Below are 14391 nucleotides of genomic sequence, written 5' to 3'. Positions count from 1 at the left end.
GCTTGAGTTTGGGAAGGACCAGGTGCTTTTTCAAAATACCCAATCACCTTCCCTAGCTTTTTCAGGCTTTTTTGATAGGTCTACCCCCTAGTTAGATTGCCAGGCCTCCACAGTCAATCCCCTCTCTCTGGCCCTCAACAATCTGGTACCAGAGTGGGGAAGGGAGGAGTGTTAATGCCCCTTGAAAGAGCAATATTATGATCCACTGGGGTGTGAATCTGTAGCTTCCTGGTGAAGTAAATAGGCTTATGCTCCCCAGTTTATTAAATTCAATATCTAATTCCCTTTGCCCCCTTTATTAATAACTAGTTAACTACCACAGTAGCACAGACATGGTCCAACCCTAGCAGGCATGGCTACTTCCAAATGTACATCTGTGTGGCACTGATGTTCCTGCACTGGTTTAGGGAGCAGGTGGAGTTGTATCTGCTCGGTCAACACTTGCTTCTGAGCAGGGCTTACCGACAAGGGAGTGGACTAATTGTTTATTCTCTAACATCACTCAAAGTGCAGGATCTAAATATAATTCCATAATAATGGTTTTGGGGTGGTTTTTTTTTTTGCTGTAGTTCTGTTTGTAACTTTCTGGTTGTCAATGTGTACTCCTTAAGCCTGGATGACAGGTGTTTCTTTTGTTGTTAAGGAGCAGATATATCTGCCTCCTGGCCCTTTCTGATCACAGGCAGTATTTGCTTCTTCCCTGTTGACCTCTCCAAATGCTATTTACCAAAAGCTAACAAACACAAGGATTCCCAAATGGCTCTAGACCCATTTAGTATTGGATTTTATAACACTGGAAGGTAAACATTTATTTTTGCAGAAATGAGTTTTTGTTTTCCTCTCTGAGTTTGTCAGCGAGAAAAATCTTATGTAAAATGTTTTTCTTACTGTTATTGTACTGTGGCAGAATGGGTTCATTTGTTAAGGATGACATTTCTTATGCAAAGTGTTTTTCTTACTGTTATTGTAATGTCTTAGAATGGGTTGATTTGTTAAGTGTGACATTTGGGGATTTGTTTCCTTCCCCTGTGAGCCTGGGGACTTGTTCTTACTTGGTTAACTTGTGGGTTCTCTCACTTTAAGGCAATTTCCGCATCTCAGCACATCAATGCCCTCGGGCTGTCACAGGCCTGTTCCACCCGGACCGCCTTTCTGGAGCTCTCTCCTGGGCTGTCCTACCCACCCTCTTCTGCCACAGGGCCCAGATGCATCCAGAAGGGAATTCCTTTTTCTCACTGGTCCCATCAGGAACCTACTATTTGCTTAAATCAATGGTCCATTCTCAACTATTATTTTCTCTAATGCATTGATTTTCTTGACATTGGACACAGACTCTTTGAGGGTAAGAACTGCATCATTTTCAGCCATGCAGACGCTCTATACACATTTGTGAAAGGAATGCACATTTCCTCCTTTTTTAAACTCTGCCCTTGATATGATTCAGCCTCTTTGATGCTATTTCTAACCAGTCTTAACCTCTAGCTTGTCCTCCTGCCTCCTCAATACGCGTTTCCCAAAGTGCGGTTCTAGTCTTCTTCACTCCCTCTCTGGGACTCTCACCCTCTCATAGCCATTATCTCTCATCACTGTGTCCCCAACACTCTGCGCCTTTTCTTCTCACCTCTGGACCATTAACTCAGCTCAGCAGTCAACCCCTGAATATCTTCAGGCACTTCAACCTGTCCCCAGGGGAACTCATCAACTTGTTTTTCTGCTTCTTTTTTTCTCTTTTCTAATTAATAGCATCTTCCCAGTCTCACAGACACTGGTAATTCTGTAGATCCAATTTAATGCTTATGTTTTTTTGTCTGGAATAGTGAGTGAGAGGCCCCATTCAAACCTCTGCTTAACTGAACAGAACCTTCTCCACGAACACCTGCAGCCAAAAGAATCTCTCCCTCGGTGACCCCACATGGCACTTTTCTTCCATGGCCACTTTTTCCCCTTTGGCTTCCTTTCCCTTGTATTACTGAATATTGTGATTTTTTGAACATGTCTCATCTCCTTAACTAGATTGTAAGCATTTGGAAGGAGCACTTGTGTCTGAGTGGATTCTGAGTCTGGGCAGGAACCCAGGCCAATACCTTACGGGGTGCAGATTCACATGCAGGGGCTGGAAAGAAAAGCCTGCTCAAGGTCACTTGTTCTCAAGCCTTGCTAGTGGCATGGTGCCATCTCCCTCAGAATCCCATAGGCCATCACTTCAGTTGCATGTGAAACAATGTGTCCTGACCATGTAAGAGTGAAGCTGGTGTCACCCATGCACAGTGGGCCACACACATCAAAATGATATTGACTAACTAGAAAGACAAGCTGTTGTTCGTGAGAATTTATCAAAATGATCTATATGAATAATATTAATAGACCAATTATTATTAGAAATAACATTTATGGAATGCATATAATTTTATGTAAAATCTCATCTATTCTTAAAAGCCATAGGATACTATTTTTTGTGCCCTTATGTGTTTCGGAGCCTTTCAGGTCCATATCTCAGGAGCTGTGAGATGTAGAAGGGCGGTGATGGTGAGCCACACTATCTTTTGACAAACTTGTAAATGCCTGTTCTACCCTCTCTCTCCCCTGAAATGTCTCAGTCACAACCACTAAACAAATGAAGAGACCACTTGACACGTAGACATGGTGACTGGCATGGCCGGGACTGGCATCCAGGGGTTCCAGGTCCCCTGGCAGCTAAGGGTTAACAGTGCCTGTGGGTCCCCTGGCATGGTGCTCAGCGCTCAGCATTCCAAACATTCTCTTGCAAGTTGCTGCTCCCACGGGCCAGCCCTGGTGAGAGGGCAGGATCCCACCGCACCTTCCATGGTGCATTGCCTCCCAAGGCCTGTCTTTTCAGCCCCAGCACTCATGGGGAATAAACGAAAAACCAAATAGGCATGGCCTGCCTAACCTTCTTGCTAGTTATTGTTCCAAGAAATTTAACTAACACACAGAAAAACCCAGCCAGTATGTAGTAGATAGCTTCTAGAGGCTGAACATTCTTTGGGCCACCCCAGTCTCCTTTACTTGGTTATCTTTCTCTTTCATGGTGAGTGAAGAAGCAGAGTGTGCCTGCAGCCTGGCTTCTTTACCAGCCTCCTTACCAATTCTAGGTGATGGCAAAGATGGTAGCCATACCTGCAAAAACGTCGACATAGATAACCCCTTGAGGGCATACTGTGTGCTAAGCATGGGTTAAGCCTGTCCTGTGTATTTCCAATTCTGTGGTTCTCAAAGTGTGGGTCCCCATACTAGGGGATGGATGCTCCTGGGTCTTGTTAGAAACAGAAATACTCAGGCCCCACCCTAACCTTCTGAAAATGAAACTGTGGGGAAGGGGCCAGCAATCTGTTTCAACACCCCCAGTAATGCTGATGTGCCCTCCCTTTTAAGGACCATAGTTCTAGCAAATAGGTCTATTTTTTCATCTTGGGCACAGCTTCCTCAGGCTCCCTGGGCTGCTCTGAAATCTCTGTTCAAGTGTCCTATACTTACTTAGAGGGAAAATAATTACGAAGAGTAGGTACTCAGTGTTCAGCATGTTTATGATGCCAGGGATAACTCTAGACATCTGTGTATATTAACTTGTTTAATGCTCACCAAAACCCTATGGGGTCCACCTTCTGCAGATGATGAAATTGAGGCACAAACTGATTGGCTGAATTTCCCAGGGTAATAAATGCTGGCACTAGGTTCTGAACCCAAGGCCATCTGACTCCAGTCTACATTCCCAGCCACACGCTATGCCTCGTTAGAGGTTTCTACCATCTCCCCACCCAGGTTCCATTTTTAATCCTTTCCAAGAAGCTGTATTAGTCTGCTAGGGCTGCCATAACAAAGTACCAGAGGCTGGGTGTCTTAATAGAAATTTACTTTCTCGTATTTCAGGAGGCTGCATCACTCCCAGGGACAACAGCCATGACCTAGCGAGGTCACCCTCTATGTATGCTGCAAAATATGGCTTTAATTTGCCAAAAATTGCCCTGTGTAACTAGAATGTGAGAGTTCTGCACAGTATCTGTAAATACAGCTTTCCTGGGTTAGAGCACACTCGGAGGTCTTCTAAAAAGTCCTCTAAAGTATTCCTGTGGACCTCTGTCACTGCAATCACCCAGGCTGCTCCCGGAACCCGTGAGTGTCCTATCGCATGAGCCTGACTCTCCAAGGGCGGATCCGTGGGGTGTGCATATCTAAGAACCCCCTTTCTGTCGGCCTCTCCTGGCTTCCTGCATCTGGTGATTCTTTGTATGAAAAGGCATCAACCTTTAAGTCTGTGAAATTTGGCCTGTGTTTCAGCTCTTCCATTACTAGGTGTGTGACTTTGGGGCAGGTTAGCATCCCTGAGACTATTTCTTATTTTGAAAGGCAGGAATTAATCTAGGTAATTAATAGAATTAATCTAGCGACTTCCTAGGGTTGCTGTATGGATTAAATTAGATCATATAAATAAAGCACTCGACACCATGTGCTTGTTGCAGGAGATATGTGCGAGCTCTGTCAGTGTCACTTCTGCCCCATGGTAGCATATTCATTACTGGGCAAAGGTTTATTTCACATGCTGAGAGCAAAGCGCCAGTCCTGTTAACATTGCATCGGGTGCATGACTATGCGTCTGGGTCACTGAGCACACGTACCGTAAGAACCGGTGTATGTGCAGATGGAAGCGCCCACACAGCAGTTGATAAACTGGACCATGGGGCAGTGGGAGGACAGGAATGCTGGCCAGGGAAGGACAGGGGGCCACAAAGAAAAGAAACCTTAGAGGACATCTGCCAGCCGGCAGCAGTGGAGACCTAAAAGCCAGGCCTCGGTTCTACCCAGGTATACACCTTGGGTGCTGAAGAAGCATGGCTGTTCTGGGCTGCTGTGGTGGGCTGTGCGCCAGAAGTCTTCTGACTCACGCTGGCTGAGTAGCCTTTTCTACTAAAGTTACTGACACACAAGTTTTTCTGCCATCCCTGAACTTCCTGAAGATCTCTTGGCATCACAGTGGGTTGGACACATATTTGAAATGACAAGTTATGGACCTTCCTGTGTTTTGTTGTTTACAGAGGAGCTGAAGGGCCCCCTGGAGGAGTACGTGCACAAACGCTACCCGGGGCTGGTGAAGGTGGTGCGCAATCAGAAAAGAGAGGGCCTGATCCGAGCGCGCATCGAGGGCTGGAAGGCCGCCACCGGCCAGGTCACTGGCTTCTTTGATGCCCACGTGGAATTCACTGCTGGCTGGTAGGTCATAAGCTGAACCCTAGGGGCCTGCAGTGTGGTCAGGAAGGGTGAGGAGTTGGGGCACTGAGCCTGATTCCTCTGAGGCCACTGGAAGAATGGAGAAGGGGGTGGTTGGAAAAGAAGGTGAGACTGTAGTCTAGGATAAGACTGGGAAGCAGGGAGAAATTTGTCTGTTGGCTGCCCCATCCATCACTGTCGTCGTCATATGTTTATGTGATTCCTCATTCTGGGGCAGGCACTGTGTCTCAGCTTTCACTCAGTTTTCCTGCAGCAATCATCTCCAACCTCCTGACTGACGGTGACAGGGGTTTCTATCTTGTCCATGTGGCAGGTCAGCTGTGGGTTGTTTGTGGCTCAGAGAAAAGAACAACAGCTCAACCTTGCAATGGCTATGAAAGTTCCTGCTCTGTTGTGACAATCACTTCGGCTCGCATCCCATTGGTCAAAGCCAGTCATGTGTTCAAGCTAAGCATTGACTGGGGTTAGGGGAGAGAGTATATCCATCAGGATGTCCCCTGGAAGTAGGGAGCAAATTACTGAGAACAGTTGTACATTCTATCACACACTGGAGATCAAACTCCTCACTTTAGAAGCAATATTTGAACATGGTTCTCTGCCCCCATGCTCAATAGCTTCTACCACGAAGAGATAGACTGAGCTGGATGCTTCTAAATGAACAGTACCACACCACCCTGGAGGAAGTGTGGCCTATTCAAGGAGGCAGTGAGGTTTGGGGGTTAGGGCTGAAGCCAGACCATCTGGGTTAGAAACCTGGTTCTGCCACCAGCTGGGTATGTGACCTGAGACAAGTGACTTAACCTCCCCCTGGAACTGTTTTCTGATTTGTAAAATGGTGACCATAGTATCTATTGAAATGGGATTGTTGCGAGATTTAAATTAGCCAGCCCATGTGACAAGTTTAGAATGGTGCCCAAGTTATAGTAATTATAAATATGAGCTATCATTAGCTCATTAGGAAAAATGTGTGTTCAAAGATTAGCAAATACATCATATAGTCAGAGTCACTTGAAAAAGATGGAGAAGATCGTTTAAGTGTTGGAGGAGAAAGCCTTCCTACTGTGGGAAATTAGGGAAGGCTTCCTGGAAGAGGTGGTATATGATCTAATAAGCCTTGGTAGGTGGCCAGACTTCCTGCCACTGGCAAAAGGGCATTCCTAGATGAGAGCAGTGTGAGTGAAGACTTGGAGGGGGCACAGCAGTGAAGCATGGCTGAAAGCTGTGGAAAGTCTGTCCCATTTGGCTTCAGCCTAGATGGTGTGAGCAGAAGTATTGGAGGCAGTAAATGGTCCAGCCTATATTTTATGGCTCATTTTAAATAGAAAGATGAGGTGAGCCAACAGGTAATTCAATAGCTGCAAATGAAAAGAGATGGGATGTCGGCCGAGCATTCTCATTATTTTTCCAAATAATGCAGAGGAATGGGATTTTCACTTGACTCTTTTCCAGAGCTTGCGCTCTAAGTTAAGTGGGGAGATTAATATCCTGGCTTGTGAGAGCCATCTTCTCGTTCCCGAATGTGGGGAATGATCCCTTCCTGCATCTGCTGCAGAGACACACACTGGCAGGGTGTCTTACCATCTGCTTTTTCCTAAGCCAGCAGGGCTACACCTAGAACATCCAGCCAGCTCCCTGCCTATCTCCAGTGGAGCCCTAAGAGGCAGCTTCGCTAGGAGGCAGGATTCTGCCTGCGTTTGCATTTAATTCATCTGGTGGCCATAGCTAACCAATTCAATTAGATCCCTTTTAAGAAATCAATTAAATAATCAATTAAAACAACTGAAATAGTCACACACACAAAGAAGTTTGTTAAAACCAGGCCATCAAGAGCAGAAGTGACCTATTTTGGGAAAGGGAATTCAGCTCCCACAGAAAATACAAGAGGCATCCTCCAGCGCCCTGAGGGGGAACTGAAAACACTGTAGAGCTGTAATGCGATGCGATCACAGAGTCAGACGGCCTTGCTTTTTCCTACACGGCTGGCATAAAAGACAGGCCTAGAACTTTGTGAAGCCTCACTCCAGGCCTCTCCTGCGGGCATCAGCATGTGAGCATCCCCCATGGGCAAGGCCCTGAGTTATGTGCTGCAACTGGGGCAGGCTGCTCGGGAGCCGCAGTTCCCGTCTGAGTTCCAGCCTGCCAAGGCCCCCACTTTGTCTATGTGGCTTCCGTTCATTTCCTGTGGTCTTGGGGGTCTGTGCACCTTGAGGTGTGGTTTACCACAGGAGAGAGATTTTATTTCTACTTCTCTGTTTCAGGGCCGAGCCGGTTCTCTCCCGCATCCAGGAGAACCGGAAGCGAGTGATCCTCCCGTCCATCGACAACATCAAACAGGACACCTTTGAGGTGCAGCGGTATGAGAACTCGGCCCATGGGTACAGCTGGGAGCTGTGGTGCATGTACATCAGCCCCCCGAAAGACTGGTGGGACGCCGGAGACCCTTCTCTCCCCATCAGGTCTGTGGCAGGCAAGCTCTGGTGGCCAGTGAGTCCCAGGTCCCAGAGGACAGGAGCCACGGGAGGGAGGCTGGGAGAGACCCCTGGGCACCGAGCAGCAGAGTGTGAATGGCTGCTTTAGGAAATCTGGGTGCCTGACGGTCACAGCATTTGGCTCCTTCAGCTACAGTTTTGCAGCACAGCTTACCAAGCAGAAATACTGAAAGATTGAATTCACAGTGTAGCCCAGGGTGTCAAAGTCCCCTTTCTGAGACCCCAAGCAGGGCTCTTTTTTGTTCAGTGCAAGCTTAATTCAATTGTTCTATCTAGTATTAAAAGTGGGGGCATGCAAAAAATAATAACTCAGTGGCCAGACAATGGAGAAGTGGAATCACATCGGCTCTCGGGTTAACTTCTCGTTTTGGCTTGGGGCGGACAAGGTGTATATACCTGCAGGGGGACAGAAGGAGGAATGTTCACCATCTTTCTGGTAAAGGGAGGGTAGTTTTCTCCAGAAACAGGGTTCCACCTCTTTTCTGTCCTTTTATGGTCCCTTCTGGTTGTCATCGTGTGATTGCCAATTGTCACGGCGCTGTCGTCACGGCGCTGGTGGATGTGTCACTTGGCATGGAGGTTAGATTGTAATGAGGTTTGAGGTTGTTGAGTGGCCATCTAGGTTTCAGCTGGTTTTAACTGACTCCTTCTTAGGAAGGAGCTATTACCTGCAGGCCACCCTGTTTCTTCGAGATAAACAGTTAGGGAGGCGAAGCGGGTAGCCCAGCTGTTTCAGCCTATTGTGGGGTGTCGGTAGGAATGCTCGCACGTTTTGATTCTTCCTCATATCTGATGAACTGTGTTCAGGACCTTTTAAGTCTGAGGTTTGAAACATTAATTCCTGGGCTCTTTCATACTTGCAACCTTTATTATTCCAGTGCTCCCCACCCTTCTTCATGATACAGGAGTAGAAAAGGACGGTATTTATGTGGCACCTGGGGTGACTGAGGGCCTTGGGGTGGCTCTGCAAGAGCCTTGCCCTGGGTCCCAGCCAGCCTCCCTGGAGAAAGGAGATCACAGCCTCATGGCGTTCTGGTTGCGAAGCTCACATACAAAGGGTATTGAATGAAGTAGGCGGATTTTGAGGCCATGTGTGTTTCCTATGGTTGTTGTAACAAATTTCCACAAACTTAGTGGCTTGAAGCACACAAATTTATTCTGTTACATTCTAAAGGTCAGAATTCCTAAATGAGCCTTAACAAAGCTAAGCCCAAGGTGTCTGCGGAGCTGGGGCCTTCTGGAGGTTCGAGGGGAGAATTCACTTCCTTGCTTTTTCCAGCCTCAGGAGGCTCTCCCCATTCCTTGTCCCACACCTGCATCTCACTCCCCCCCGCCAATTTCCTTCATCACATGGACTTCTTCTTTCTCTGCCTTTCTTGCCTGCCCTTGTGATGGCATTTGGCATCCACGCGAATAATCCAGGATACTGTCCCCATCTCAAGATCCTTAATCACATCTGCCTAGTCCTTTTCCCTTATAAGGTCACAATCACAGGTGGATTTTTTTGGGGGGGGGGTCATTATTCAGCCCACTACAAATGCCCTGATTTTTCAATTAAGATGATAGTTCTATACTTTCTGTGATTTCTAGTTGAGGGCCAAACTGATTTAAAATCTTCTTGGTTCTGTCTTAAGTTAGAGGAGATGGGAGAGGCATCCTCTGTCCTAGTTAGGTATGAAGGGGGATAGCAAGAACCAATAGTGGAACAGGAGTGAGAACATTCTACAGGGATCCATGAAGTTCTTTCTCAGTTTACAAAGTTTTAATAAACAAGAGTAAGATTGTGAAATGTACAGAATCCCGCCCCCCCCCAGGACCCCTACCGCCGCTCTGTGTTCTTTTATTTTTCTACTCAAATTGAAAGCTGAAGAACAGCATTAGAGTAGAGCCACCTATGGGCAAATCTTTGTAACAAGGAAGGTGACCTTTCGGGCCAATAAGTTTCTCAGTGGGAGATGCGCCTGTGGCTCAGTGTGTGTCCCAGCCTAGATGTTCGATGTCTTTGTGCAGTGTTATAGGGCCACACTCTTGGCTGTTTGCAAATAATAATGTAGATTCATCACTAAGGTGGCATCTGAGAGCCAAAGCATAACCACTGGGATATTTAAATTTCAGTGGGTGAGATACAACCTCACACCCATTTGGATGGTTTCTGTTAAAAAAAAAAAAAAAAAAAAAAAAACAGAAAAGAAAAGCACTGGCAAAGATGTGGAGAAATTGGAACCCTTGTAGATTATTGATAGGAATATAAAATAGTACAGTCACTGTGGAAATCAGTTCCTCAAATATTAAAAAATAGAATTACCATATGATCCAGCAATTACATTTCTGGGTATATACCCACAAAATCAGGATCTCACTCAAAGAGATATTTGTACACCCATGTACAAATTATTCACAATAGTCAAAAGGTGGAAGGCCTCCTGTGTCCATCTACAGATAGACATAATGAGGTATACACATACGATGAAATATTATTCAGCCTTAAAAAAGGAAGGAAATTCTGACACATGCTACAACATGTATAAACCTTGGGAGCATTATGCTAAATAAGATAAATCAGTCACCAAAAGACACATCTATATGATTCCGCTCAAATGAAGCACCTCAAACGGCCAAACTCATCGAGACAGGATAGATAATAGAATGGTGGTCGCCAGGGGCTGGGGAGGGGGAGGAACGGGGAGTTATTGTTTTGTGAGCATAGGGTTTCAGTTTTGTAGGATGAAAGGAGCTGTGGAAATTGGTTGGCACTACTGAACTGTACATATAAAAATGGTTGAGATAGTAAATTTTATTTTATGTGTATTTTACCATGATTAAGGAAAGTGAATGCAGAGTGCTTTAAAGATTACTTGGCTCTCAGATTTTGAAGGGATGAAGTTCAGATGATGGACCGACATACAGTGAGTTTCATATTCTTGGCCAAATGATATGGCTTCTTGGATTCTTGGCTTCCTCCGTGACGTACAGGAAGGCTGACCTCTGACCCTGATAAATCCGGGAGGGAGGGTGTGATGCTGCTGTAGTGGCAGGCAGAAGGGAGGCAGTGACGGCAGTTCAGTGCCGTGGCACTCCCGGGAGACGTGGCTGTCCCTGCGTAGGGAAGGCACTAAAGTGAAAATTTAGCTTGTATTTTATGAATTATGGTAACATTAATAGATGATGAATATGCATTTTAAAAAGACTCAAGAAAATTGAGTTGTGATCATGAGTCATTAATTTACATGCATCTCTGATGTACAAAATAGAATTACATACCAATAATCTCTTTTCATGTATCATCACTTATAAAATGCTTAACTTGTTAATGATGGAGATATTTAATTGTAAGAAGGCCTTTTTATGGCCCTTCTGACGTTACTAAGCAGATAGGATTCGTAAACATTAGGTCCTGGTGGTTTCCCGTCCCCACTGTGGTCCCAATATTTTAATAGTAATGCTTTTATTCTGGTATAGGATGGGATGAGAAGAACTTTTTCACAATCCAAACGGCATTGGCTTGCACTAGTCTTTATATAAGAACTTTCTTAGTAGGCAACATAATGTAAGAGATTTTGCATTAAAGGAATTTCCTTTCTGTTTTACTTCTTTCCCTCTTTCTTCCTATGTATCTTCTGCTTGGTAAACCAAGGTTTTCTGTTTTTCCTCCGCTCTTCTTTGTCTACACCAGTGTAGAGAGTGGGCAGGTGCCATTACAGAAGGTAGGGCCAAGTGTGGCGTGGGGATGGGGACAGAAGAACATGTACCACCAAGGAGGCTGCTGCTGCCCATCCAGGTGATGGTGCTGGGGGACACACAGCCAGCAGACTTTTAAGAAAAGACACAAATCCAGATCATTTCAAAAAATCTGAATTCTGAATGTTGGTGATAAATCCCTCTTCTTTCGAACAACATGTCTCGAGACTGGATTTGACCATGCAGGTCCCTAGGATTTGGTCTTTGGTCCACACTGGCTCCCTTGGGGACCCCTGTCATTCGCAGGACAGCCTTACTCCACGCTTTTCATGCTGGGAGCTGCGGGCACCTGCTGCACATGATGTTGTTGTGAGGCTTAGGGATTTGGGGAGAGCATGACTCAGAGCGACAGGAGAACGTGGCTGGACCTCTAGAGTGTGAGTGAAGGCCTGAGAGACCCCTTCCTGCCTCTGTTGTGTGCCACTGCCCCCTGCCTGTGGCTGAGATTGTTCAGGGACAGGCTTGGGGAAGCATTGACCCAGCTTTTGCCTCTGGGCGGAGAAGGCTCTCAAATCTATGTCTTAAGCCCTGATTTTTCTCCAAAATGGCATCATCTCCAACGTCACATCAAAAACCTATCATTAGACCAGTTGAGGTTAGGCTTTTTTGAGTCAAGGAAATCTCTGATAATCTAATGAAAACCAGAGATCATATCACCCTTAAACATGGATAAACAGACAGACTTTGCATATAATTTTATGAAGTTTATGGGTGGGTGCCACGAAGCCAACTTCTTAGTGATCCACAAGGCTTGTATTCAGAATGACTCCTAGATATTTCTACTTTCCCAGGTGGAAAACCTTTCTTTACCATTTTTTTAAATCGCCTGCTGGTCTATATGCTTTATGAAGCCAGGACTGCGGTTTTTTCAGTTGTATCCCCCATACCTAGTGAGTACCTGGCGTTTGCAAGCATGCCAAAAATATTTATTGAATGAATGAATGGATGAGTGACGTCTGAGGCTCAGAACTGAGGTCAGGGTTAGTGAACCATGAGAAAGAGGATAAGATTGTCCAAAGGTACATTAGAGAAGGAGAAAGAAAACTCCAATATTTCTGGGGTGAAGGGAGCCTTCATAAGAGAGGCTGACAAGTAATGCATGCTCAGACAGGTATGGGGACAACCAGAAAAGTGGTGTCATAAAGATTTAATATCAGGAAGATGAGAAACACCCTTTGGTTTAAGGGATGAGCTGGTCATAATCTCAGTGAAAGCATCTTAAGGAAATATGTGTGTCTGAAGCTAGATGGCAGTGGGTGGAGAAATGAATTAGACAAGAAGAAGTGAAGACAGTGATTGTGGATTATACTTATGAGATGTGGGGGCTAGGGAGACTTGGAGTAGAGGAGGGGCAGCAACTGGATGGAGTGACAAGATAGAGTGACATGTTTGTTTTAGAATGGGAGACACAGAGCAGGTGCCTCTAACACAATGATGAAAGAGAACTCAGGGTTTATCTTTGTAAAACCCGAGTTGCTCTCCTTCCCTCCTGTTGCATTTAGCTTGTTTGGTACAGTAGTCTTCCTTTCCCTCCTCATCAGGAAAACTCCAGAAGATCACCCAATGTTTGTTGTCACTTGGGTAATAGAAGTCCTAGGCTCACTTTCCTTCACAAACGGGCTTCACTCTGATATTGAAATTGTCCTCCTCTCCCTCGGCTGTGGTCTGCTGCTCGCTGACCCTCTGCAGTGGAAGACAGGCTGGAACCCTTATTCTTTTTCTCCCTCACTCATCTTTCCCTTGGGAGGTGCAGTGTCTGACCCCACAGGGGCCAAATGGGGGAAGGGGGAGAGAGGGAGACAGGAGGATTCTTGTTTTATGGACATTGTCTCATAGTGGTTTTGTGCTCTCTGGGGCAGCAGGTGGGTAAAGCTGGTTTTTACTCTGGGGCACATGGAAGGTGCTTTTGATGGCTAAGTGTGGGTGGTGGGGGGTCAGAACCTCCATGCCTCTCATGCAGCAGGGACTGTTGCTCAGCTCGTTGTTCTCTGTGCTCCCTCCACCTCTGCCTTTGCGCCCACACCCTCTTGCTGCTAGGTCCAGCAAGATCCCTGCACTCCAGCAAGCCAGTGTTTTTTTCCTAATTAATTAATTTAGACATGCATTTAAAACATTTATTTTTTCCAGCTTTATTGAGGTATGATTGACAAATAAAAAGTATTTGTATTTGCCCTGGCTGGGTGACTCATTGGTTGGAGGGTTGTCCCATACACCATAAAGGTAGTGGGTTTGATCCCAGGCTGGGGCATGAACAGAGACAACCAATCAATGTTTCTCTCTCTCTCTCTCTCAAATCAATAAACATGTCCTTTAAATCCTCAGTTTTTAATTAGGATTTAAAATATTGTGTATATTTAAGGTATACAATGTGATGTTTTGGTACATATATAAACTATGAAATGATTATCATAATCATGCTAATTAATACATCCATTACTTCACACAGTTACCTTTTTGTATGGTGAGGTGACAAAAGTTATTATCTACTCTTTTAGCCATTTCAGGTATGCAGTATATTATTATTAACTATTGTTCCCATGCTGCATTTTAGGTCTCTGGACCTTATTTGTCTCTTAAATTGAAGTCTGCGCCCTTTAACCAGCACCGCCCCTTTCCCCCACCTCAAGCCCTGGGCTACCACCGCTCTACACTCTATGTGTTCAACTTTTTTAGTTCCCACATACAAGTTAGGCCATGCAGTATTTGTCTTTCTGTGTCTGGCTCATTTCACTCATCACGGTGTTCTCCAAGTCCATCCACTTTGTCAGAGATGGCGCCACTCCTTCTTTTCAAAGGCCGAGTAGTATTCCAGTGTGTACATGCAGCCACATTTGTTATCCATTCTGCTTAGGGTTTTTTTATACTCTCGTACACTACAATGTTGGACATCCCCTTTGTTTTGTTTTGTGGATAATTTTTT

At 45.5% G+C, this 14391-nt stretch overlaps 1 protein-coding gene across 1 annotated transcript in view; it reads left to right on the top strand.

Annotated features, from left to right (window-relative positions):
- The window catches only part of GALNT17 (polypeptide N-acetylgalactosaminyltransferase 17), a 425240-nt gene that overhangs the window by 216290 nt on the left and 194559 nt on the right, over positions 1-14391 (top strand). The window contains exons 4-5 of the mRNA XM_053929821.2: positions 5052-5226; positions 7503-7700. Coding sequence (XP_053785796.1) covers positions 5052-5226; positions 7503-7700 — 373 coding nt within the window. The remainder of the gene's footprint in view (positions 1-5051; positions 5227-7502; positions 7701-14391) is intronic.

Source organism: Desmodus rotundus, chromosome 1 (assembly GCF_022682495.2).
Source record: "Desmodus rotundus isolate HL8 chromosome 1, HLdesRot8A.1, whole genome shotgun sequence".
NCBI lineage: Eukaryota > Metazoa > Chordata > Mammalia > Chiroptera > Phyllostomidae > Desmodus > Desmodus rotundus.
This window is presented reverse-complemented; position numbering and strand designations above follow the sequence as displayed.